Source organism: Dendropsophus ebraccatus, chromosome 11 (genome assembly GCF_027789765.1).
Source record: "Dendropsophus ebraccatus isolate aDenEbr1 chromosome 11, aDenEbr1.pat, whole genome shotgun sequence".
NCBI classification, from domain to species: Eukaryota; Metazoa; Chordata; class Amphibia; order Anura; family Hylidae; genus Dendropsophus; species Dendropsophus ebraccatus.
Genome location: NC_091464.1, coordinates 20,290,841 through 20,315,738, shown reverse-complemented (window position 1 = coordinate 20,315,738; position 24,898 = coordinate 20,290,841). Strand labels below are relative to the sequence as shown.

General features: G+C 41.5%; 1 protein-coding gene across 4 annotated transcripts in view; it reads left to right on the top strand.

Annotated features, from left to right (window-relative positions):
- Positions 1-24,898, top strand: part of ST7L (suppression of tumorigenicity 7 like) — a 91,170-nt gene that overhangs the window by 39,934 nt on the left and 26,338 nt on the right. For 3 of the 4 annotated variants that reach the window (XM_069945257.1, XM_069945254.1, XM_069945255.1), the window contains 4 exons: positions 2,595-2,667; positions 7,808-7,910; positions 21,530-21,680; positions 23,236-23,328. In XM_069945257.1, coding sequence (XP_069801358.1) covers positions 2,595-2,667; positions 7,808-7,910; positions 21,530-21,680; positions 23,236-23,328 — 420 coding nt within the window. Of the gene's footprint in view, positions 1-2,594; positions 2,668-7,807; positions 7,911-21,529; positions 21,681-23,235; positions 23,329-24,459; positions 24,528-24,898 lie in introns of all 4 variants that reach the window. The other variant, XR_011358817.1, reaches the window with a different exon arrangement.

The window sequence follows — 24,898 nt, the reverse complement described above, 5'->3', positions numbered from 1 at the left end:
CAAAGCTATACTTACCAGAAATCCAGGTCCAATCTCCTGAAGGCAGCTAAATAACAGCTGTACTTACCAGAAATCCAGGTCCAGTCTTCTGCAGGCAGATTTTCTGACTTGTGCTGGCTGAAAAAAACAGACTAAACACAGAAATTCCGGCCAGAGACTTACAGCTCAATGTGTCCATCAATCACATGACTGCCTTCTCTCTGTGAGCGCTCATATGGCCTGGAAAATACTGGACTTCCTGTTTTCTGACTGTTTCCTGTTTTTTGACAAAAAGAGTCAGAAAACAGAAAGTGCCATGTTTTCCATGATAACTAAAAAAATAAAATAATGTAAATCGCAAATTTGATTTATATCACATCTACTGATGATTAAGATTTTTGAAAGTTATAACTACAGGGACACTTTTAAGATGATTCACACTGTTCCTGAAAGATAAATGTAGGCTTCCTGCTTATCCCTGACCACCCATAAATCACATGGCAGCTATCCCTTGTGTAAGTACGTGAGCAGCAGCAGTGTTCTTTTAATTTCTGCTCATATAGCATCTTGCAAAGCCAGTGCATTGGTAACCCCCTGTCGCTCCATCCCTTGTACTCTGCTGTGTAAAGCCCCTATTACACGGGGCGATCAGAGGGAGCAAGCGAGCGCCAACCTGTCAGATCAGCGCTCGCTTGCTCCTCAATCCCTGCTCGCTGCCAGCACGTAAGGGCGGGGGGCGCAGAGAGCTGCGGGAGGGTTGTCTGGGTGATCTTAGATGGGCCACCACTTCTATTACATGGAGGACGGCAGCAGATCATAGCTATTGTTGTCATGTGGAAAGATGTTAAAAGACAATGATCAGCTGCCATGCACAATGTCAGCTGATCATTGTTATTTAAAGGGGTAGTCCACCAAAAAATTTTTTCTTTCAAATCAACTGGTGCCATAAAGTGCCAGAGATTTGTAATTCACTTCTATTAAAAAATCTCAAGTCTTCCAGTACTTATCAGCTGCTGTGTGTCCAGCAGGAAGTGGTGTTTTCTTTCCTGTCTGACACAGTGCTCTCTGTTGCCTCCTCTGTCTATGTCAGGAACTGTCCAAAACGGGAGCAAATCCCCATAGAAAACCTTTCCTGCTGTCCAGACTGGAAATAATACAACTTCCTGTTGGGCATACAGCAGCTGATAAGTACTGGAAGGCTTGAGATTTTTTAATAGAAGTAAATTACAAATCTCTGGCACTTCATGGCAGCAGTTGATTTGAAAGAAATTTTTTTTTGGTGCACTACCCCTTTAACATCTTTTAACATGACAACAATAGCTACAATCTGCTGCCGTCACTCCATGCAATAGAAGCGGTGGCAACAGACCGCCGCTGTCTCCCATGGGCTCCCCAGACGATCTAAAGATAGTTGCTTTTTATAAAACAGGCTTCATGTAATAGGGCCTTAAGGCTGGGTTCACACAGTTTTTTATTTTTTCATCCATTTTTACAAAAAATAGATGGAAAAAGAGATGCATTTCCGTTTTGATCAGTTTTTTTTTTCATTTACTTTCACTATAAAAGAAAAAGAATCAAAACATCTTTTTTTTATTTTTTTATAATGGAAGTCGATGGAAAAACTGATGCGCACACACACGCATCCGTTTTTTCCGTAAAAACACTGTAGTGTAGACCGAGCCTAAATCCTCCCCCAGTACAGTGTTATCCCATTTGGTGCACTTTCATCAGTACTGTGTCATGATATAGCACAGAGGATTATGTGAAGTGATTGGCCAGGGAAGTGAGGAAAAGGACTGTGTGTACACTGCTGTCAGTCCAGCTTATTATGAAAAGAATGGCCGTTGTTTTCATCTTGATGACAGACGTTCTTTTCATAATGAAATGATTTGCATTGTAGTCAATTCAAACAACAACTATTGTTCACACATTATAGTGAACAACGGCCGTTGTTCAACAGAGCCGTAAAAATAATGAACATGTAAATTTTATTCCAGCTGTTGTTTCGCGGTACTTTTTTTTTTTTTTTCTGACCCGGCCTTTCCATTAAAGTCAATGGAATTTTATTACAGGACACACCTTAACTGCAATGTCAGCCGTGGAAACATGCTGAACAACGTCCGTTGTTTGTGCAGCGTATGAACATAGCCTAATAAGTACTAAATGTGCGTTCACACCTACAGGATCCGCAGCAGATCTGCTTCAGATTTGATGCTGCAGATTTGATGCTGTGTTCAGTTATTTAAGCGAAATCTGCTGCGGATCTGCAGCAGAAAATACGCTGCGGATCCGGTAAGTGTGAACGTACCCTAAAAGTTTATTTAGCGTCTATCCTCTGAGCTGGAGAGCCAATGGTTGGGGAGCTCTGCTATTTAATCTATATCTACTTTGAGGACCAGAAGGTAGGAACAAATACACACATATAATAAAGGCATTGTATACACCAAGGAGCACTACAAGACCCAGAGCAGGCAGCTAGTATTGTCACATTACAGATGACCTTCCACATATCTGGCATTAGCTGCTTATAACAAAATAGCAACTCACTCAAATATCATGTTTGTCTTCATTTTCTCAACTCCCCCCCCCCCCCCCCCCCCCCTGTTTTACTGCAGATATAAGTCTCCCAAAGTCTGCTACCATATGCTACACAGCAGCGTTACTGAAAGCCAGAGCTGTATCTGACAGGTTAGTATAACTGAATGTCATGCCGCTGCTTGAGAACATGCATGAGTGTTGTATATTATAAGGTCTTCTCTATCCTCCCACCATTCCATGTACAGATACTGTAGGATGCCAGAACTACCATGATTAATGGGCCTCTTATACAGCCAGGGCTTTAGGAGGGATTAACCTATAAGATGGCTGGAGGTAAATGTCTACCAGATTTATCCGAATACATGTATTAAGGTAGTCACAGTCTGAGGTTAGGCATGAGAATGACACGCCGGCCCAACCAGAATATTTGGGAACTCTTATAAGATCATGTGGATGCTCATTGTATGGCTCCTTGTGTTCTAATCTGAAAGTATATTTAGTAACTACATTTATATATCCTTATATAAAGCATTGCCCTGTTACCCTTATATAAAGCATTGCCCTGTTACCCTTATATAAAGCATTGCCCTGTTAGCCTTATATGAAGCATTGCCCTGTTACTCTTATATAAAGCATTGCCCTGTTACTCTTATATAAAGCATTGCCCTGTTACTCTTATATAAAGCATTGCACGTATACCCTTATATAAAGCATTGCCCTGTTAGCCTTATATGAAGCATTGCACGTTTACCCTTATATAAAGCATTGCCCTGTTACCCTTATATAAAACAATGCCCTGTTACCCTTATATAAAGCATTGCACGTATACCCTTATATAAAGCATTGCCCTGTTATCCTTATATAAAGCATTGCACGTATACCCTTATATAAAGCAATGCCCTGTTACCCTTATATAAAGCATTGCCCTGTTACCCTTATATAAAACAATGCCCTGTTACCCTTATATGAAGCATTGCCCTGTTATCCTTATATAAAGCATTGCCCTGTTATCCTTATATAAAGCATTGCCCTGTTACCCTTATATAAAGCATTGCCCTGTTACTCTTATATAAAGCATTGCCCTGTTAGCCATATATAAAGCATTGCCCTGTTACCCTTATATGAAGCATTGCCCTGTTACTCTTATATAAAGCATTGCCCTGTTACCCTTATATGAAGCATTGCCCTGTTACTCTTATATAAAGCATTGCCCTGTTAGCCATATATAAAGCATTGCCCTGTTACCCTTATATAAAGCATTGCCCTGTTACCCTTATATAAAGCAATGCCCTGTTACCCTTATATAAAGCATTGCCCTGTTACCCTTATATAAAGCATTGCCCTGTTACCCTTATATAAAGCATTGCACGTATACCCTTATATAAAGCATTGCCCTGTTAGCCATATATAAAGCATTGCCTTGTTAGCCATATATAAAGCATTGCCCTGTTACCCTTATATAAAGCAATGCCCTGTTACCCTTATATAAAGCATTGCACGTATACCCTTATATGAAGCATTGCCCTGTTATCCTTATATAAAGCATTGCCCTGTTATCCTTATATAAAGCATTGCCCTGTTAGCCATATATAAAGCATTGCACTGTTACCCTTATATGAAGCATTGCCCTGTTACCCTTATATGAAGCATTGCCCTGTTACCCTTATATAAAGCATTGCCCTGTTACTCTTATATAAAGCATTGCCCTGTTACCCTTATATAAAGCATTGCCCTGTTACTCTTATATAAAGCATTGCCCTGTTAGCCATATATAAAGCATTGCCCTGTTACCCTTATATGAAGCATTGCCCTGTTACTCTTATATAAAGCATTGCCCTGTTACCCTTATATGAAGCATTGCCGTTACTCTTATATAAAGCATTGCCCTGTTAGCCATATATAAAGCATTGCCCTGTTACCCTTATATAAAGCATTGCCCTGTTACCCTTATATAAAGCAATGCCCTGTTACCCTTATATAAAGCATTGCCCTGTTACCCTTATATAAAGCATTGCCCTGTTACCCTTATATAAAGCATTGCACGTATACCCTTATATAAAGCATTGCCCTGTTAGCCATATATAAAGCATTGCCTTGTTAGCCATATATAAAGCATTGCCCTGTTACCCTTATATAAAGCAATGCCCTGTTACCCTTATATAAAGCATTGCACGTATACCCTTATATGAAGCATTGCCCTGTTATCCTTATATAAAGCATTGCCCTGTTATCCTTATATAAAGCATTGCCCTGTTAGCCATATATAAAGCATTGCCCTGTTACCCTTATATAAAGCATTGCCCTGTTACCCTTATATAAAGCATTGCCCTGTTACTCTTATATAAAGCATTGCCCTGTTAGCCATATATAAAGCATTGCCCTGTTACCCTTATATGAAGCATTGCCCTGTTACTCTTATATAAAGCATTGCCCTGTTACCCTTATATGAAGCATTGCCCTGTTAGCCATATATAAAGCATTGCCCTGTTACCCTTATATGAAGCATTGCCCTGTTACTCTTATATAAAGCATTGCCCTGTTACCCTTATATGAAGCATTGCCCTGTTACTCTTATATAAAGCATTGCCCTGTTAGCCATATATAAAGCATTGCCCTGTTACCCTTATATGAAGCATTGCCCTGTTATCCTTATATAAAGCATTGCCCTGTTAGCCATATATGAAGCATTGCCCTGTTACCCTTATATGAAGCATTGCCCTTTTACCCTTATATAAAGCATTGCCCTGTTACCCTTATATGAAGCATTGCACATTTACCCTTATATAAAGCATTACCCTCTTACCCTTATATAAAGCATTGCACGTGTACCCTTATATAAAGCATTGCACGTATACCATTATATAAAGCATTGCCCTGTTACCCTTATATAAAGCATTGCCCTGTTACCCTTTTATAAAGCATTGCCCTGTTACCCTTTTATAAAGCATTGCCCTGTTACCCTTTTATAAAGCATTGCCCTGTTACCCTTTTATAAAGCATTGCCCTGTTACCCTTTTATAAAGCATTGCCCTGTTACCCTTTTATAAAGCATTGCCCTGTTACCCTTATATAAAGCAATGCACGTATACCCTTATATAAAGCATTGCCCTGTTACCCTTATATAAAGCATTGCCCTGTTACCCTTATATGAAGCATTGCCCTGTTACTCTTATATAAAGCATTGCCCTGTTACCCTTATATAAAGCATTGCCCTGTTAGCCATATATAAAGCATTGCCCTGTTAGCCATATATAAAGCAATGCCCTGTTACGCTTATATGAAGCAATGCCCTGTTACCCTTATATAAAGCATTGCACGTATACCCTTATATGAAGCATTGCCCTGTTATCCTTATAGAAAGCATTGCCCTGTTACCCTTATATGAAGCATTGCCCTGTTACCCTTATATGAAGCATTGCCCTGTTACTCTTATATAAAGCATTGCCCTGTTACCCTTATATAAAGCATTGCCCTGTTAGCCATATATAAAGCATTGCCCTGTTACCCTTATATAAAGCAATGCCCTGTTACGCTTATATGAAGCATTGCCCTGTTATCCTTATATAAAGCATTGCCCTGTTAGCCATATATGAAGCATTGCCCTTTTACCCTTATATGAAGCATTGCCCTGTTACCCTTATATGAAGCATTGCACATTTACCCTTATATAAAGCATTGCCCTCTTACCCTTATATAAAGCATTGCACGTATACCCTTATATAAAGCATTGCACGTATACCCTTATATAAAGCATTGCACGTATACCATTATATAAAGCATTGCACGAATACCCTTATATAAAGCATTGCACGTATACCCTTATATAAAGCATTGCACGTATACCCTTATATAAAGCATTGCACGTATACCCTTATATAAAGCATTGCACGTATACCCTTATATAAAGCATTGCACGTATACCCTTATATAAAGCATTGCACGTATACCATTATATAAAGCATTGCACGTATACCCTTATATAAAGCACTGCACTTGAGGGTAAAATTGTAAACTGATCACTGCTAATGCTACCTGGGTACTACTGCGATCCAGCAAATTCCGGCCCCCAGTGGTCTGTGGTGGGCCGGTGCTGAGTGCAGGAACCGAGCGGCAATTCAAAAATATAGAACCACGTCACCGGCTTTCCCGCGCTGATTGATTAAGTTAAAAAAAAAAGCAGCAATGTACCTGATGGTACATTCGCTTTAAACCTGCTGATAGTCCCCTATAGCTTCTAGGAGCCTGAGGAGGAAGGTATGTCTCTTACCTTCATACTCTGTGCACTCTGTACTCTGTGTCGTTTGCTCCTCGGTCAGGTAAGACTGTTATGAGCACTGCCCCGCCCCCATAGTGATGATTTGGTCCTCCTCCGTAAGTTCTGTATTAATCACAGCCGGTGTCATACAGAGTGTGAACATAGCCTAAAAGGAGAAGTCCAGTAAAATTTTTTATTAAAGTATTGTATTGCCCCCCCAATAGGTATACAAATCACCAATATACATTTATTACGGGAAATGCATATAAAATGCTTTTTCCCTTCATTTACTACTGCATTAAGGCTTCACTTCCTGGATAACATGGTGATGTCACTTCCTGGATAACATGGTGATGTCACTTCCTGGATAACATGGTGATGTCACTTCCTGGATAAAATGGTGATGTCTGACACTGAGCATCCCTCTGCCATCATCCTCTCCAGCAGCCACAGCCCACACAGCTCTAAGAGTCGGGTCGTGACATCACCATGTTATCCAGGAAGTGACATCACCATGTTATCCAGGAAGTGACATCATCATGTTATCCAGGAAGTGACATCACCATGTTATCCAGGAAGTGAAGCCTTAATGCAGTAGTAAGTGCAGGGAAAAAAAGCACTTTATAAGCATTTCCCATAATAAGTGTATATGGGGGCAATACAATGCTTTAATAAAAATTTTCACCAGACTTCTCCTTTAAGGCTCTCTCCAAGTACTTCAGCCACCGCTAATGAAACTCCACACGCTTGGGTTCGCTTATCTCAAGTCGCAACGTTATGTGAAACTTCATCCAAAAGGTGGCGTAGAAACCAAAGGACACAAAAGTGCATTGAAAAAAATGCCTACATTCATCATGCATCGGTGCAACAACCTGATACCTCTTCTTGGAGTGAAGCTGGCTTCTAGCAGAAGGTACAAGCTTGGGGGGGAAAAAAAAGGTGTGAAAAAAAAAATTGCAAATGATAAATGGACTTCTTTGAGCTTGTACAATTGTGGTACAGAAATTCTGACATTTAGACGTGTTATTGTTGTAGATTCTCACCTGAAACTGCCTCCAGAAGGGGACTTAGCACAGCGGAAATGAACGCCGTGGAGGCCATACATCGAGCTGTAGAGTTTAATCCTCACGTCCCGAAGGTATGTAATAACTTGTATATAGCACTGCAATATGGACCTTTACCAACAAAATCAGACACTTGGAATAACCTGCTATCGAATGCTTGTAGGAGAGGTATGACTGGCTTAGGTATGTGGTATAGTGTACACATTCTCACATCTACATTCAGCATAGTATTTTTATATAGTGTTTACATGTTTTACTTTCTGATATGATTTTACTGAAGATGTTAATAGAACTTTAAACCAATAGAAAATGAACCTGATACTGTATGATACTGCTCACAATTTGGAGAAAACACTCAATATAACAGTAAGGGAGCATTCACATTTTCTGTAAATGTGTTTCGTGTGTGGACGACGTGCTACGGAACGGACCTCGTAGCTCGTGTCATCATCATTCATAATGATACTGTGGGCTCCAAAACTGCTTAAATCTTTGCACTACTGTACATAGCAATGAAGGTTTATGGTTTCACTACAGGTCGCATCAAGCAATCACGGAGGTGCTAACTCAAAATGTACATAGAAATACGATCATGTATATAAAGAAGCAAGTAGAGTTGCACTCACCGCATAAAACTCTTTGTCTTTATTTCTCCATAGTAAAAATAAACAATATAAGACACGGTGCAGACAGTACGGGTGCAGACTCCATGAAGGTATTGGTGATGTGCTGTTTCACACCCTTACGGTGCTTCTACGGACTAGATCCGAAGAAGCGCCATAAGGGCGTGAAACAGCCTCAGTACAGATTGTAGAAATTTTTTTTTTTTTTTTTTGTGGTATCGGAGAAGTTGCTCTCATCTCTAGTCTCTACTTGCTTGCGCCTATCTATCTAGCTGTGGCTGGAGGAGAGCTGCCCCTGTTGCTGTTCTTGGCTTATAATGAGTTGTTCTTCTACACAATAAGTCACAGCCCAGCTTTCATTTTCACAGAGTAGTTTACTATGGACAGCATTGTGTATCTCCTTTTATGTTTTCTTTGAAATGCTGTTGTTTCAGAGTTCAGCATGGTTGAATGTATTGAGGGTCACAGTAGAGATTCATGCTGCCCGAACCAAAGACTCCCCAGTCAGCAGAGTTTACAAGCAGGGTCAGCCCTCTAATAGCCCAGACTGTCCACTGAGTAAGCAGCCTGTAAGTACCAGGTTTCTGCGTAATGTGAACGATGGCCAGGTCATCTTTTCTACATTCATCTGTATGCTGCGTTCCTGGATATGTAGACTATGGGCCCTACAAGCTGTGGAATCTAGTTCCATAGACAAGTGCACCAGCATCATACTCCCTCATCGAGTACATCAAACAGCTCTACCCCGTACATGCCTGCTAAAAATAACTACTCAGATTTCAAGAGCTCAGTGACAAAGGGTTTCACGTCCGCCTCGCTGGCCCAACCATTTATCGCTGCCCAGACTTGTTAGAAAATGTATATTTTTGGAATAAATGTGGACAAAGACACCAGGACCAGGATAAGTTGTCACACCGCTACCGTGTCTCTTGTGCCATGTACAGTATAGTTATATGTGTGCCGAGCTGAGGTTGACAGTGCGGTGCTTTTACATTTAGGGGAAGAAAATATGGCTTTAAATTTGGTGAATATTAATAATATATATATTAGAAATTAGCGTGCTTTTGTTATCTCCTTTCCACACCATGATGTGCAGTTATGTTATGGTGTCATTTAATTTACTCCGATTATATATTTTTTTGTCTTTCAAATCAACTCAAGTTTTATATAGATTTGTATTTTACTTTTATTTAAAAAATCTCAAGTCATCCAGTACTTATCAGTTGCTGTATGCCCTGCAGGATGTGGTGTATTCTTTCCAGTCTGCAGAACAAGATTTTCTGCTGATCTGGACAGTTCCTGACACAGACAGAGGTGGCAGCAGAGAGCACTGTGTCAGACTGGAGAGAATACACCACTTCCTGCAGGACATACAGCAGCTGATAAGTATTGGAAGACTTGAGATTTTTTTTTTATCGGAAGTAAATTACAAATTTCTAGCACTTTCTGGCACAAGTTGGTATGAAAGAAAAAGTTTTGGGGTGAACAATCCCTTTAAGGTGACATTGGTCAACATGACCACCTCTGGGATTGTGATTGAGGAAAGAATGAATTAGGTTACTCAGCCTGGACATCATAAGCAAAGCAGCTTTTAGGTCAGACATCAGTCACCTGACTATAGCATGCACGTAGCTGTTTACTGCTGAAAATAGGAAAAAAAATATTTTAAACAAATTGAAACTAATTTAGTGGTCTGACTTAGTAGTAGGGTTAATGTGGCTGTCAGGGAGTGGGAAACAGTGGGAAATGTGATGAAAAGCACATCACATCCCCAGCTGCTCCAGTGGTCGCTCCCAATCTTTATTTTCCCACAGTAATGATGTGCCATAATCTTTTTGACCCTTGGCCTCAGCAGTGATGCTTGCATGTATGTGTAGAGAGCGCCAAGGTCAGTGGTTGGCTTCAGAGGTCACGTTGGTCACCAGCGTGGATCACCGGAGCATCAGTGTTGGAACCATCAGAGAATTAACAGGTAGTGGTTCTTTGTTTTTCTCACATTTGTAAGAGTCATTTTAATAAAGAACAACCCCTTTAAGGTAAGCAGCTTTGTCGGGGTAAGTGTTATTCGCTTTGATGGTAGGATATTATTTTCTGTCATGGTCAGAAACAAAAATGCAGCCTTGGAACATAATTTATTCTTGCCTATGTTTGCATGCATGTTTGTAGTCATAACTGTGTATATTGTTTATTGTTCTGTGTTATAATGTGAACATTTAAACTGCCCCAATAATCCGTTCCATTGCACACCATTAGTATATACATGGACTGTGCACTGAATGTGGGAATAAGGCTTAAGTGTCTATTGAGGCAGTGAACTGCAGATTCATTGGCTAACAACAGAAATTTTATACTTTAAGGGTATATTCACACAGGCGGGCTCGCAGCGAGATTCTCGCTGCGAGCCCGGCAGGTCCTGTCAGTTCCCATAAACTACATACTTGCTGCGGTCTAAACGACCGCAGCGAGTATGTGATTATACCGCCCTTAACCCCTTCTACTCCCGCCGGCTCCCCCGCTGTAAGCAGCATACATTACCTGTCCTTGCAGCACGGGTCCGGCGTCCTGCTCTCCCGTCCGGCCAATTAGTGTGTTGCCCAGCCGCAGCCACTGATTGGCCGGGCGGGAGAGAAGGACGCCGGACCCGTGCAGCAAGGACAGGTAATGTATGCTGCTTACAGCGGGGGAGCCGGCGGGAGTAGAAGGGGTTAAGGGCGGTATAATTACATACTCGCTGCGGTCGTTTAGACCGCAGCAAGTATGTAGTTTATGGGAACTGACAGGACCTGCCGGGCTCGCAGCGAGAATCTCGCTGCGAGCCCGCCTGTGTGAATATACCCTAAGGGTAGCTGCACACGTACTGGATCCGCAGCGGCTTTCACGCTGCGAGTTTGCATATCTGCAGCGGAATTTTCATTCCACTGCGGATATGTAAGCTGGCCCCTTTAACCGCCCCGCAGCCCCCGGCCTGGAGGATACATTACCTGCTCGGCACCGCGGCTGTGTGTGAAGCTCCCTGCTCCCCTCGCTCCCTATCAGCCAATGAGTGCTGCCGTAAACTGATTGGCTTAAGGGGAGCGAGGGGATCCGGGAGCCACAGCGCTGAGCAGGTAATGCATGCTCCGGGGCAGGGGCTGCGGGCAGCGAGGGGTTAAAGAGGCCGGGTCACATCATGGCAGCGGAATGAAAATTCTGCTGCGGGTATGTGACCAACTCAACTTAACACTGCAAACTCGCAGCGTGAAATCTGCTGCGGAGTCGGTACGTGTGAAGCTGCCCTAAGACTTTAAAGTTTTTGGTGTGTAAGAAAGCAAACTTTTTAAAGCGAATTCACCATCAGGCAGAAATCTACACCTGCTCAGGAGTACAGTCAATTTTTGCCCCCGCCTTATGGCAGACCAGTTTCACTCTTAGTAAATCTGTCTGGGCAATTGGGGACGGGGCCTAATTTTTCATAATTGTCCCCCAATGTTTTCATGTCTTTTTTTTTTCTTTTCCTTTGGTGTTCTTTCCCCAGTTCTTCAATAGAAATCAATGAGCAACCTGATGAAAGACTCACGTGACTTGTAATAGAAAAAGAATGCAGAGGATAAAGTGACTAAAAAAATGGATAAAGGGCACGTTCTCACAGAGTAAAACTGGCGGAATTCCACGGCGGAGAATTGACATGTCATTTCTTCCAAGCGGAGAGAGAAGGCGTGCGAGACTGCCTGTATTACACTGTGGCTGGAGGGATTCCTCCGCCAGTTTTATTCTGTGTGAACTGGCCCAAACACTAGGGAAAAAAAACCTCAAAATGCAGGAAGACTGCTGGCATTTTTAGCCATTTTGAAGCCCCTCCCCAATTTTGTTTTAATTTTAAATCTAATCTCTTTACTATAGAACATAAGAGACAGGGACTTTTTAGTATGATTTCAAGATGCTTATCCGTAGCATCCAGACTGTCAGACGTGACATAGCCTTAAAGCTAAAATTATACATTGATGACAGCAGATAAAGGGGAAGCAGTCGCAGCATGCAAGTTCCCATCTAAAAAAAATTAGGTAAAGAACCTTGTTAAAATGAGCGAAACAATTTGTAGTTTGTCATTCAGGTTCCTGCATTCCTGTCTTTCTGATGTCATGAAATATTTTCATTTTCTTTGTGAAAAGTGATATTCCATGGCCCCTTAAAGGTTAGGAACAAAGTAGAACATTCACCATATCATAGTGAGCGGAAAGCAAGTAGTCTAAGCCTCCCTCATGGCAGTCCTGTTAGATTTCCCCATGATGCCATGTTACATCATTCCTTTCTCCTTGTCAATTTTAATAAAGCATAAAAAACCCTGCAGTCAGATAGGTAATTGCTGGAAGAAATAGGTACTTGCCTGAATGATCAAGAGACCGGCAATTTTGTAGCAGACACCTTGTCTTCTCTTTGTTCCTTGGCATTCAAGGGTAGATAGAACGGAATAATCATATACATATTTAGAGGGATTCTGTTTAATTACCACATTCTCTTACATCCTTGGGAAACCTTCTGACTTCTGATGTGTTCCTGACAGCTACCAATTGGAGTGATGTCTGCAAGATTGTGTGTTGCCCAAATTTATGAAACTGCCTGAAACCCCCATAACTCAGATTTAGTTTTACCGGAGGTCATTAGGATTCAAAACCTGAGCTGTGATTGGTTGCTGTGGAAGAAGGCTGTGGGTTTCGGGCAGCTTGAAAAAAAATCTCAGATATAATCTGTAAAAATTGAGAACTGTGTTGGTTCATTGCACACTAAGGCTATGTTCAGACGCTGTATGAGACCGGCCGTTCTTTGACCAGGCCGGGTCACGGAATGGCCGGTCTCAGAAAAGATCATCCCAGCCAGTACTGCAATACCGGCTGGATGATCTTTAGCGCAGCTAAGTTCTGATGCGGGCGCATCCGTGCGCACCCGTATCAGAACTCCCCACTGCACGCAATGGAGCGTGCGGCCAGAGCCGCTCGCTCCACTGTGTGCACTGAATGGACTTTGACATGTCAGTTTCTCGCTGCGCCGCTAGGGATCCCTGCTGGAGTGTATACTATATCTATACACTCCAGCCGGGATTCCATAGACTGCAACGCAATGTATATTTCTGTATTAATCACGGCCGTTGTTGCAATCGGCAACAACTGCTGTACTTTTACAAAAATATACGTTGTGTGAACATGGCCTAAGGCCTTATTCACACGTTCCGTTAAGTTGTCCGTGATCACGGACGATATTATAGCCCATTGCTTTCCATTGAGCTATTCACACTTTCCGGTTTTTTCCCCACAAATCCGCAATCCGTTCTGTGAAAAAAATAGGACATGTCATAACTCAGAGGAGATGACAACACTGATTCCCCATAGAAGTCTATGAGATACGTGTTTTTCAAAGATAGCATGGATCTCGCACGGATGGGATGTAATCAGTGTAAACTAAAAAGCTTTAAACGGATCCTTGAAAAATACGGACGCGAATGCAATCACAGATGTTTTTTTTTTTTTCTCTGATCATGGAGGTAGATGACAGTAGATCTGGCCGCCCCTCCCTCCTGCTTTTCCCCACTCGCTGGCTGTGCATGTGATAGCACAGGTGAGGAACGGAGTTGACACTGACCTGGCAGGTTGACATTGGCTTCCCCCTAGTATCGTGCCGTGTAATATGGCTTTTAGGCATTAGCTTCCAGCTTTGTGCACACATTCACACAAGGAGATAAATCCTTATTCTTGGATATTGGACAGACATGCATATTATTCCTTTCCGCACCTAAGGGCCTACTCTGCATTAATATATGAACACATCCTTAAAGTACTTCTAAGATGAGAAAAATGACTACCGTATGATACAAAAACCAGCGCTCTTTCAAGATAATGCGCAGTTCAGCAATGGCATTGGATGTGGAACTACAAGACTATAACTATTTGTATTGTACTTCCTGCAGAGAAGTCTTCCTGCTGCCCTGGTGACCACCAGCATGGGCGTTAGGGTCCTATTACATGGGACAATTATCGTGTAAAAAAAAAATGTTGTCCTATTTGAATTTAAATGATAACGATAGGAAAAAAATCATACATGCTACATTGATTGCATCTCTTAGGTTCATCGATATGTTCGATGAACATCGTCCGTTCTTTTGCTGGGATCAGAAGGGGTAAACGACCGTAGTAGCAATGGTAACTACTATCGTTCTATGTGTTATGGTGAACGATTTCAGGTTGTTCCCAAAAGCTCTTGTTTGCTATCGTTTATCGGTAATCATTTAAATTCCCTTTGTCTAATAGGACCCTAGACATACAGTCTGCCCATGTGCTTAGAAATGTGTCAGAGTAGGCCTCCTCATGCCTAACAATAACATCAATGACTCTTTTGACTTTTCCATTTCTTTTTTTTTTTTTTTTTTGGAGAAGTTGGGCATCCCCCCCATGCTTTTGCTCTCATAGAGATGCACCCCTGACTAGAATACTCTGTTATTAAAGGGAACGATTCACCATAAAATAACTATCTAAGCTATTGGCATCATGTTATTGAGCAGAAGGAGCTGAGCAGATTGATATATATCTTTTATGGGAAAAGATTTTTATAACTTGTAATTTATTGATTGAAATCTCTGATGTTTTCGTGTTAAAGAGTTCTGTCCATTGAGCGACACCGCCCACTGGACTCCTTACCACAGAATGATCAGGGATTTCAATCAACCAGTACCAAGTTATACTGAGTCTTTTCCCATATATATATATATATATATATATATATATATATATATATATATAATATAATATAAATCTCAGCTCTTCCTGCTCTGTAACATGATGGTGATAGCTTAGATAGCAAAATCAAAAATTGTCGTCTTTATTTCATTTTATCCGTGCAGCTAGGAGTGGGGACGCCAGCTTCAGCGTGACTTTGAGGGGCGTGACAGCTGTTTCACACGTAGTTTGTGCTTCTACAGACGTCTGTAGAAGCACGAATTACGTGTGAAACAGCTGTCATGCCCCTCACAATAAAGCTGAAGCTGGCGTCCCCGCTCCTAGCTCCACAGATGATCTTCTAAGATTAAGAAATGAAATAAAGACGACAATTTTAATGGTGAATGCCCTCTTTCCAATTTTTCTTTTTGTTTTTGATTTTGCATCAAGCTTTTTTCTCTTTAGAGTGAGCACCACCAAAATTATACTATATTCCACCCCCTGCATTTTTTCCATGGCCCCTGTGTGAACAATGTGGAAGTGCCAACCACTGTGTCTTATATTTTCCTTTATAGATTAGATAGCGTTGTCTTGGTGATACGTTCCCTTTAACCCTTCAATTGATTCATGGATTCCATTCTGAGCCAATACCGAACAACAGAGGGTTAATTTTTCTGCCTTTACTGAAGGCCGAGTGCCGCACTGTGGATGGTTGCACTGTCCAACAGGTAATGTATATATGTTGGATTTCGCTAGCTTCTCTTTGTTCTATTATTGTGTTAGTAAATATATATATATATATATATTTTTTTTTCTTCTTTATTCTGTAAATCTTGTTTGCATTAAGTGGTTGAACCGTTACAACATCTACAGTGTGCACCGGGGAAAAACCAGATTTCTCTAAAGCTCTCAGTAATTGCGATCATATGGGTGAAGTTTTTTTTTTCGTTCTTTTTTATCTCTTTTGGCACAACTTGCCACTGCCATTACTATTCACCATCTAACAAGAGAAGCATTCTCAACCTTGGTGGCATCTCCATCTCTCATGTCCTCTGGATTTAATTGGATGATGTCATCGGCTGCTGTAAATCCAAGACTATGATGATCATTTCACAAGGAATCTGCAGTTCTTCCATGCTAGGAAAGTGCACTGTAATTTAGGACATGAAATATTGGTTCAAGCAGTAAATCAGAAGACGCAACCTGAACTTTTGAACTTTGCACACTCATTCTCCATCTCCCAACCTTTATTTTACGACTATAATGTGTTTCCATCCATATGTCAGTGGGCTATGTAACAATACCTGTTATTTTCCTGGATGGCTGTGAAAAAAACACAATATATGTATGTATATGTATGTGTGTGTGTGTACATATATATAAAATATGTATGTATGTGTATATATTATATATATATATATTTTCCCTATATTACTCCATTCTGGTTGCAGTATACTGTGTACAATGATATTGCTTCTTTCCTAATAATATACAAGCCCAATAATGTAGCATATGTATGGCTAGATACTTATCTATCTTACGGGTTTTCAAAATTTATTATAGCTGGTCACTTCTTTTTTTTTACTCAATTAAAGGGGTACTCCAAAAAAAAATATTTTTTTTTTATTCAGAAAGTTTATATGAATTTGTAATTTACTTTATTTAAAAATCTCAAGTTTTCCCCATACTTAACAGCTGCTGTATGTCCTGCAGGAAGTGGTGGATTCTTTCCAGTGTGACACAGTGCTCTCTGCTGCCACCTCTGTCCATGACATGAACTGTCCACAGAAGGAGAGTTGTTCTAGGGGGATTTGCTTCTGCTCTGGACAGTTCCTGTCTTGGACAGAGATATCAGCAGAGAGCACTGTGTCACACTGGAAAGAATCCACTCCTTTCTGCAGGACATGCAGCAAGTACTGATGAAGAATAGAGATTTTTAAATAGAAGTAATTTACAAATTAACATAAATTTGTGAAACCGGTTGATTTGAAAAGAAAAGAAAATTGCTGGAGTACCCCTTTAATGGCCCCCCCCCCCCAACATTTCTTTTATTCCCCCCCCCCCCCCCCCCCTCTCCGGCACTTGTGAAAAAAGAGTCCTGCTCCTTTAAACGCAGTGATCACTATAAATTCCAATGTATAAGGGGCTAATGACCTGTCATTACCTCCAGGGACACTGGAATGTGCAGGGCTGCTCTTATTGAAGCGACCCTGCACACATTAAAAGCCCCTTCACGGCAGGAATGTCTATATACGTTTCTACTGCGTGGAGCATCTGCATTAGAAACATATATTGTGGTCGTGAAGGGGTTAAAGAGTAACTGTTTACGCTGTCCTATATAAAAGTAGCTTATTGACAGAGAAGCTGAACAGAAAGATGTATCACCGCACACTAGTCCTCTCTATTACGTGTGTGTGCTCAGTAGTCCTCGATATTCATGAGCACCAGCTCCCTCTGCTCACAGTCTGCTGATTGGCTGTTGTCTATCTACACTGTGTATATACAGACAGCTGTCAATCAGCTCCGAGAGTGGTGTGGCGTGAAGCATATCAGCAAAACAGCTGGACAGAGCAACGTAAGTATTATACCGATCTGTTTAGCATTTCTACAGGAACATTGTCATGCACCTCAGGAAGAGTCCTATCCAGCCTGGAAACGCGTCATGCTTTTACCCTTTTTATGCATTTTATTGTTTTGTAAATTAAATTTTATATTCCATATTATCTGTGGTGGATGACCTTCGCCTACTCACCTGTGTTTGAATCGAGGGGATTGTAGGTGTGGTTGCTGTTCAGCATTTTTGTCGCTAGTTTATGCTGCCTAAACCTAGTGACAGATTCCCTTTTTTTAGATCTTTAAGCACATCACCTTTTTCTTCACTTAACCATTTTACCAATTAGATGTTTTTAGCAGCCTAAATGGCTTTTCCCAATTGGACCTCCAAGCTTGCATATACAGTGGTGCCTTAGATTACGAGCATAATCCGCTCCGGGACCGTGTTTGTAATCCATATCACTCTTATAGTAAAGCAAATTTCCCCATAAGAAATCACAGAAATGCAGACAATTGATTCCACGCCCCAAAAATAATGATTTATTATTCTGAAAAACTAATGAAACAAACATTCAGAAACAGCAGAATATGATACTATAAGTTACTGTACATTAATGGAGAGGATGGGAAACACAAGGGCTGACAGAGACTTCAGGGAGCATGACGGAATGAGCAGGACAGATGTGGGCACATACATGCAGCACTCTCTGTCCGGGGAGAAAGGGGTTACAGCTATGAAGAGATTACCTCCACAGTCCTGTCCCCTGATGCAAGCCCCAGCCTGAAGTTGATCTGCCATGATTTGGAAGGTGAGGGAGACTTCCTGAGTACAGGGCTGTAGACCCCGCTATGCAGACTATGCCCCTCCCCCACTCCCCCTATCACCCAGTACAGGGAGCTCTTAAACCAAAGCAATGCTCTTAAACCAAGTCACCATTTTGAAAAACTGTGAGCTCTTAAACCAAAACGCTCCTAATTCAAGTTACTCTTAAACCAAGGTACCACTGTATCTGCTTAGTAAAATTGCATTGCCATATTCTGTTATAATGAGGCCTAAAAAAAAAAAAAAAAATCTGTCAGTTTAAGAGCAACATCATGGATACTACTATGTACCTGCACTCCTCACGGGAGAGGCACATTGCAGATAGCAAAAGTAAAAAATAAAAAAATAAATTATATTACTCCTAGATATGAATGCGTGGAGATGGATGAATCTAGAGCCGAAGGCCATGATAAAACCCATGAGGTGAAATATCCCTGGGTACGGGGGACATTTTCCCACACAAGATCTATGCAGACCTTCACTGGTGTGTTAAACAAAGAGGATTAGAGAGGATTAAGCAGCATATCACCCTCCAGCACGACTGCCTGGGGCAAGAAGAGAAAGAGTCACTCATGCAGCAAACATGCTTTGCTTGACCAGAACCCAACCTCATCAGTGTTACTTAAAGAAGAGAGAAAGTTTTAGTCACTTCTTCAGATTAGGAAATTACCTCAAGCTTGCCGGTGTATGAGCGGAGTCAGGTAATTGGCCGGACTGGTTTGGTTGATCAAAGAAAGAAATTATCTTTATTGTAACTCTTTAATACAAGGCTTAACGTCTTTATATATAACCGAAATAAATAGAGATGATCAGAGACGGATCTGGTAGGTGTATAGGGTAAATGAATAGTGAGACTTGTGGAGTTAATTCTACTGGTAAAATTTTTAACTTTCTTTTTTTTTAAATGCTAATTCCACCACAGGGGTTTTCAACTTTCTTCTTGGCTATAAACTCTCCCTAGTTAATTGATCGATTTACTGTCCCATCACTGCCCGGCTACTACTATCATAGCTGGAAACAGTGGTCGGTATCCGAGGCAACAGCTGCCAACATGACAGCGAGAGAAGAGGGACAAACTTCATTGCTAATTGAATGCATTTGTAAACTTACTTTTTCAGTGCAATCAATCCACATACCCAATACATGTAAGGGTACTATTAGGCTAGATCGGCGCTCGTTTACAGGGCCTATTACACGGCCCGATAATCGTCCAACAAGGGCTGCAGGGACATCATTACCGATGTCCTTGCAGCCCTTAATAAACTGGTATACATTACCTATCCCGGGTCCAGGGCTCCTCCTGCTCCTCCTCTCCCCGGGTCACGCGCGCTGCAGCTTCAGAGCATCCTGTCTTAGCTGACAGGCCACTCAGCCAATTACTGGCCGCGGTGGTCCTGGCCTGTGATTGGCTGAGCGGCCATCAGCTAAGACAGGCCGCCTTGGAGCTGCAGCGCGCGGGACCCGGGGAGAAGAGGAGCCCTGGACCATGGATAGGTAATGTATTCTTTTGCAAATCGATAGCCGCCGGCCGCGCACTGCTATTGGAAGTAGCGGCGCACGGTCGGTGGGCGACAATTATAGGTCTGAACCTACAGTATATCAACGATCAGCCGATGACAACGATCATCGGCTGATTGTTGTGTTTATTACACAGAACGATAACCGGCCGGATAGGGACGATTCGACCGATTTATCATTCCGTGTAATAGTACCCTAAGGCTCCTTGTACACACACAGATTTATCTGACAGATTATTTAGGTTGGTTTCAATAATTTGTCAGATAAATCTGTGTGTAAAAGGACCCTTAGAGCCCTATTCCACGGGACGAATATCGTTCAGATAATCGTGAAATCGTTCGGTTGAATAGCAGTTAGCGATTAAACGACTAACGAGAAAGCGTTGCTCACGTAATAAGACCTGGACCTGTTTTTATCGTTGCTCGTTCGCATGGAATAAGACGTCGTTTGCAGTAGCAACAAACGCAATAGCGAAGATGCCGACCGCAAGAACGATCATAAGTAACGATTATCGTTCCGTGTAAATGGGTGAACTATTTCAGGTCATTTGAGATCGTTTATCGTTAACGATTATGCGAACGATAATCGTCCTGTGGAATAGGGCTCTTAGTCTCTAATATACATCTGTAATGGATTCCGCACTATTTGCCTTCAGCCAGAGTGCACTGATATGCTCTTTATTTATTTATATTTTGGCCTGAATAGCCGGATAACTCCTTTTAATTATTGCCGTAAAGTGATGCAGTAAGGCGGGGTTCACACGTTTAATCAGTGTCAATTAAGCGTTTATGTCGTTATTTTTCTGCGAATTGTGCAGTCACGGAGCAGACCACTAGGAGTAATGGATAGGAGCAGAGCAGATGTACAACATAGGATAACCATACACCTTAGATAGCTTCAGTTTCAAGGGGAACTATCAGCAGGTTAGACTAATCTAACCCGTTAATAGCCCCATAATGCGCACAGGGCGCAGAGCATGAAGGGATGTCTCTTACCTGTGCAGTTAGTAGTTGAATTTGTGGTTGGGAGCACCGTTAGGAGCACTCCCCTCGCTCCATCGCATCAGCTTTTAGCACACTGCTTGCTCTCCCGATCCTAAGAAACAAGCAGTTCAAATCTAACCTTCCCAATCTTTCTCTTTCTGACATCTGCCACCAAGGGACCATACACATCTGCCACCATACACATTAGATGTCGGCCAGTCCCAGGACGCATGTCTCTTGAAATCAACACCCAAACATTACACGTTAGAGCATGTTGAGTGGTTATTTTAAGCCCTGTTCACACTAGTGTCAAGGTTTTTGTACTGTATGTTATTAGTGACTGAGGATGGAAGGCATACACAGTTTTGCTAACACTGGCATCTCACCTGCAATTCATGTCTTGTTGTTTTTTTTCAATAAAGGAACAATGGAACTGCTACAAAGTGGTGAGTGACGCTAATTTTCTTCTATATAACTTTAGTATTATATTTTTGTGCTTTTGTGTTGCAGTACCTGCTAGAAATGAAAAGCCTGATTATGCCACCAGAGCATATATTGAAGCGTGGAGACAGTGAGGCGGTGGCATATGCCTTCTTTCACCTTCAGCACTGGAAACGGGTGGAAGGAGCCTTAAATTTACTCCACTGCACATGGGAGGGCAGTAAGTATGTCTTCCTTTTTATACTGTACCCTTTGTTGCTTCACTCCATAGGTTTGTAACCTGCACGTATTCAATTGTCAGCACCATTGGAATGCTCTGCTGCCTGTATTAGTTTCAAAGGGAGCCCCTAGCACTTGTGTTATTGTTTGAAGTGGGGATACTAATTTAGTTATCTCAATGCACCATTCACAGGACATCAAAGGGAACGTCTTATCTGTATCAGCCCCAATGGGATCTTTCTATTGAAGATTTGTTTTCAAAATTAGACCTACATGTAACCTTTTATCTTTTGTTTGCATAAGAAAATATGATTTTCATAGTTTTGCTATAACACAATGCAAACACCGTGGTGCCTATATGATTATGGTAAAGAGCTGGTGGCATTTTAAAGAAAATGTTCTAACAAAAAATTTAAAGAAATATATTTTTTTTTGACTGGCTATTTCTATATAAGTATATTGTAAACCACTTTTCTCTGATAACATATGCAGTTCCTAACATACTTGTAAGTCACTTCATTTACCCCCCAAAATTCTCCTTATCCTAGAAAAAAAAACACCTTTTTATAATTGTATTCCTTCCCTGCTGTTCACTGCCTTTTTGTTAGTGGAATCTAGTCTCTAGTAACAGACGGACCAGGGCAGTATACAGGAAGCAGGAGCAGAGTGTAGCTACTGCTATGTTCAAGGGAAAGAGACAGCCTAGACCACTGGTGTCAAACTCAGGCCCTCCAGCTGTTGCAGAACTACAACTCCCATCATGACTGGACAGCCAAAGCTTTAGCTTTGGCTGTCCAGGCATGATGGGAATTGTAGTTTTGCAACAGCTGGAGGGCCTGAGTTTGACAGCTGTGGTCTAGACTGTGTACCTGCAATGTTTAAGCCTTTCTCCAACCCCTGGAGGATCCTCACTGTTCCTAAAAGGTAAATCAGTGCTTCCCTCTCAACCTAATGGCAGCAGTTCAGTACTTAGGGGCCTTTGACACAGGCTGATTATCATTCAGGAAGGTCGCTAGAAACACTCTATTTGCCAATAATCTGCCCGTGTAAAAGTTGTAGTGATCAGCTGAGGAGCGTGAAATCACACGATCCTTGGCCAACTGCATCTTTTGGACAGGCCTCAAAATGTATCATTATCGGCCCGCCCTGCTGCTTCCCGGTCATTGCCAGGGAAGGTGGTAGTTGTTCTTCAAGAAGATTGTATAATGACTGTATTACTCCCATTGGCCTTGATATAAATCCAGTATCAGTCATCACCTAAGGCGTGTTATATCCTATGAAACTCAGTTTAAGGGGTTTTACAGGCATATTCCCCCACTTGATCTGACATTGGATATGGGGTGACAGGGTAGTCATGTCATTTATCTATAGACAACTGTCCCTGCTCTCTTGGCTAGTATGCAGAGGTGTTCTTCTTTCTGAAGAAGGTTTTTTTTTTTTAATCATATCTGTGTAGTAATGAGAGTTTACATATAAATTATGACAAGATTAGTTACACTTATAATCATCTCCGGAAATCCCTGTAAACGTGTCTTTTTTTTTTTCTTTTACATCAGCATTTAGGATTCTACCGTACCCTTTAGAAAAAGGTCATCTTTTTTATCCTTATCCCGGGTGTACAGAAAACGCAGACAGAGAACTCTTACCAGGTAAGAAGTAGAAAGGATCATATCAGATTTGTTTCGGACGTCAAAATCAACAATAGACTAACAGTAAACCTGTGCCATTCTGTATGTATCACTTACATCGAGATATAAGTACTGAGGACCGCAAAGGCATAGAGGTAGTAGTCCTGTCCATTCAGAGATCGTGCACTTCTTGGGCACAAACTCTGAAGTTCTTGATAATATTGAGGATACATGAAAAGACGAATGTCCAGCTCCAAAACACCGTTCCGTTGTAGTACTTTATTTAAGATAATCCCGACACTTCATAGCCCACATGTTTCGGGCGTAAGCCCTTATACGTGGTATACAAGACAATTACAGCAATCCATTTAAAAGGTCCTCCTGGGGAAACACGTAAAGCCCGGAAACATATGAAACCCGGAAAATACATGCATCAATACATAAATAGGCATAAATAGGCATAATCCCCTCTTAGCTATTCTACATGATCAGATTTGTCATAGCACACAACACTGTTATACATAATATTAATTACAAAGTACACTTTTATAGGAAATGCCTAGTATGTCAAGATGAGGTTCTGCCGCAAATTTTATCCATTTGGTATCCTGGTAATATTGAGGACCAGCTCCCTCTAGTCAGCAGGGAATGGATGGGAGAGTGGGGCTGTGCTAAGCCCAGGCACAGGGAATGGATGGCTATACAATACAGGACAGGGTTAAGCTAATCATTACTTTAAAGTTACTATGTACCCACAATCTGCCCCCTCCCCCAAATCGCTTGTACTGTCAGAACAAACAACATTTAAAAACAACTAAAAAACTACTTTTAAACTTGCAGCCCTGTGTCAAATTGGCGGGGCCTAGAGTGTCTGTGTCCTAGGCCTGTTCGTCCCTCCTCCCCGCCATCTTCATCATTAGGAATGCCCCAGGCAGGATTTCTCCTAATCACTTGTCTGAACACTGCACAGGTGCTGGATAGTTAGGGCTCATGTGCAGTGTTCAGACAAGTGGTGATTAGGAGAAATCCTGCTGTTCCTAATGATGAGAAGGACAAGGAGGAGGGACAGAGAGGCGGTGCAAGCCTAGGGCATGGGTACTCTAGGCCACGCCAATCTGACAGGGGGCTGCAAATTTATAAATTGTTTTTTAGGTCAATAACTGCATCACCTGCCGAATGGACACCAGGACAGATCTTGGAATAAAAGCAGCTATCCGAAGGTACAAATGGTTTGGGGAAGGGAGGGCAGATTGTGGTTACAGAGCCGCTTTAACTTAGTGCCTTGAATTTGGACCCCCAAATATAGTCTCCTGCAGTAATCCACTACAACCAATGAAGGGATGCACTAATAGTACTTTTGCATAATTATCATGTTTATTACCATTGATTAACTAGTCTTTTACATGGGAATTGAAAAATACAGCAGCAACAAATAAAAAAAAATATTAATTTACACAAGGATCATATCATGTGTTTCTCATTTGTGAAAATAAATATGTAGCTCTCTCCATTGTGAATACGTTCATTTTAAAGGGAAACCATCACTAAACACAGTGTAATACGTTATATGCTTGTAGTAACACTGTTTGTG